This window comes from Littorina saxatilis, linkage group LG6 (genome assembly GCF_037325665.1).
Source record: "Littorina saxatilis isolate snail1 linkage group LG6, US_GU_Lsax_2.0, whole genome shotgun sequence".
Taxonomy (NCBI): Eukaryota; Metazoa; Mollusca; class Gastropoda; order Littorinimorpha; family Littorinidae; genus Littorina; species Littorina saxatilis.
In genome coordinates, this window is record NC_090250.1 from 8,194,220 (window position 1) to 8,196,719 (window position 2,500).

General features: G+C 45.0%; 1 protein-coding gene across 2 annotated transcripts in view; it reads right to left on the reverse strand.

Moving 5' to 3' along the window:
- Positions 1-2,500, reverse strand: part of LOC138968424 (polyunsaturated fatty acid 5-lipoxygenase-like) — a 139,271-nt gene that overhangs the window by 9,707 nt on the left and 127,064 nt on the right. For both annotated transcript variants that reach the window (XM_070341005.1, XM_070341006.1), the window contains exon 9: positions 2,003-2,120. In XM_070341005.1, coding sequence (XP_070197106.1) covers positions 2,003-2,120 — 118 coding nt within the window. The remainder of the gene's footprint in view (positions 1-2,002; positions 2,121-2,500) is intronic.

Genomic DNA, 2,500 nt, shown 5'->3' on the forward strand with positions numbered 1-2,500 from the left:
AGACAGGCACACAAACACCCCGCTCCTCCAACACACAATCCGCACAATTAACTCATTAGTGCATCGGCAGACTCTTATTTGAAAGTCAGATGCCAATGGAGCGATTCCCTGCAGAGGCGCAATCATTATCAGCTAAAGTTACCTAAGAACAAAAGGTTGTCGCCTGCTGGTATGACTGCAGTGTATTAACAACAGCCCCCCCCCTCCCCAGTTTACACCACAAACAATGATTGCCGCGGTGCATACTTGCGCATGCGTAAATGCATATATTTATGCAGGGATGAAGTTGGGAGGTTTTCACCTCGAGCGTGACTGTCTTTCCTGGAGAAAAAGATTACCGTTGTTTCGGCCATTTCTGTTTTTTTTTCTCTTTCCATCAATTCCTAACGAATCCCTTCTAATTCTTTTCAGTCCCTCACCCCGTCTCGCCATTTCTTGAATCTCAATTAGACTGATGATACGCACACCAGGGATAATTTGACTGATGATACGCACACCAGGGATAATTAGACTGATGATACGCACACCAGGGATATCTTAAACTAAGCGTTAGCACATTCCTTTAGTCAGAATTTCAAGGCTTTTTGATTAAAAACTGAAGTTGAGAGATTTTGAATAGTCAAAAGAAAAAGTATTTTGACATTTTGAATAAAAATACCTCTCCTCAAAGGGGTTTCAGAGACTCCACCCCTTGTTGTGAACACCTCTCAAAACCTCTCAAAATGCCTTCCCGTGAAAACTGTTTGGCTCACCATCTTAGATCTCGCCAGGTCTTTACATGGTATAAAACAATCCCTTCACTTACACCCATGGGCGGGGATGTAGCTCAGTCGGTAGCGCGCTGGATTTTGAGTATCCAGTTGGCCGCTGTCAGCGTGAGTTCGTCCCCACGTTCGGCGAGAGATTTATTTCTCAGAGTCAACTTTGTGTGCAGACTCTCCCCGGTGTCCGAACACCCCCGTGTGTACACGCAAGCACAAGACCAAGTGCGCACGAAAAAGATCCTGTAATCCATGTCAGAGTTCGGTGGGTTATAGAAACACGAAAATACCCAGCATGCTTCCTCCGAAAACGGCGTATGGCTGCCTAAATGGCGGGGTAAAAAAACGGTCATACAAGTAAAATTCCACTCGTGCAAAAAACACGAGTGTACGTGGGAGTTTCAGCCCACGAAGAAGAAGAAGACTTACACACATACCCAAAATCAACTCCCTGACAGCTTTCTGTGAGGAGTGTTAAATAATTAAATTCTTAAAAAGTCACTGGTTGCTTTTACGAAATATATTCATGAAAAAAAATCCATCTTGCACAGAGAATACCTATAGGCTGTTGATTTTTTTGGGATTTTCCCAAACATTTTCCCGATACGCCATGATGACTGATTTAACCTTCTGTCAAAACCGTTTAACCTGGAGCCGCCAAAAACAAATCTAATCAACGATCTCGCCCCCCCCCCCCCCCCCCCCGTCCCCCCCCCCCCTACCCCGAAAAGACTGCAGGGAATCTTTGATCACAACCAGCATGATTCAAACCAGGACAGAGTCATCAGTCTTATCAATGAATTTGCATCGCTCAACCACTCCCCTTCTTCAAAGCGTGTATGGTCTCTTCAGAACAGAAATAGCATCCTTCACACCTAATCAGGAATGCGCACCATCAACGTACTAATCAATGTCTGACAGCACCCCCTCTTTCCATCACAAAGACTTAGGTTTCTGCTTCACAAATTTTACTTGTTGGGTTGGGCGAGATTAATTCTTGAGCCGCTCCCTACCATTTGTGTTAACTTGCTCTTGATTCTTGTTTGGAAAACCCAGAGTTTGTCACTAGTCACACACTGAAACAGCCGCAGACAGGGAGACACACACACACACACACACACACACACACACACCCCTCCCCCACACACAGACAAACACACACACACACACCCCTCCCCCACACACAGACAAACACATCAAACAAACAAACAAACAAACAAACAAAACTATAACAAACTCACGAGTTGATGGCGATGAGGAAGAGGAAGTGGGGTGCCAGCAACTTGAAGACGGGGTGAGACTGTGACAGCTGTCTGTGGGTCGCCACCACCACCCCCTCCATCAGCAGGTGAGTGAAACCTGGACAAACATACACACATCAAGAAAGGGAAACATTGGACAAATTCATGCAGCAGTAACATGTGGAATTTGAAATTCTGAACTTTACACTAACAGAACGGTGAAACCTGGCCAACACACAGACACATATCAAGTCAAAGATCAAACAATGAACATGAATACACGCATGCAGGAAAAAAAAATATGGGTAGCGCCGTATGTATGGCAGCTCGCTTTCCCCGGGGAGAAAGCAGCCCGAATTTCCATGAGGGTAACCTCACTGGACTGTAAATCTTATCCAATCCAATCCAATCCAATCCAATGAACAGAAACAAATCAACGTTCGTGCAATACCAACAATTTTTTCAAACTGACAGTCTAAACAGTCGTCTATGTGGCCA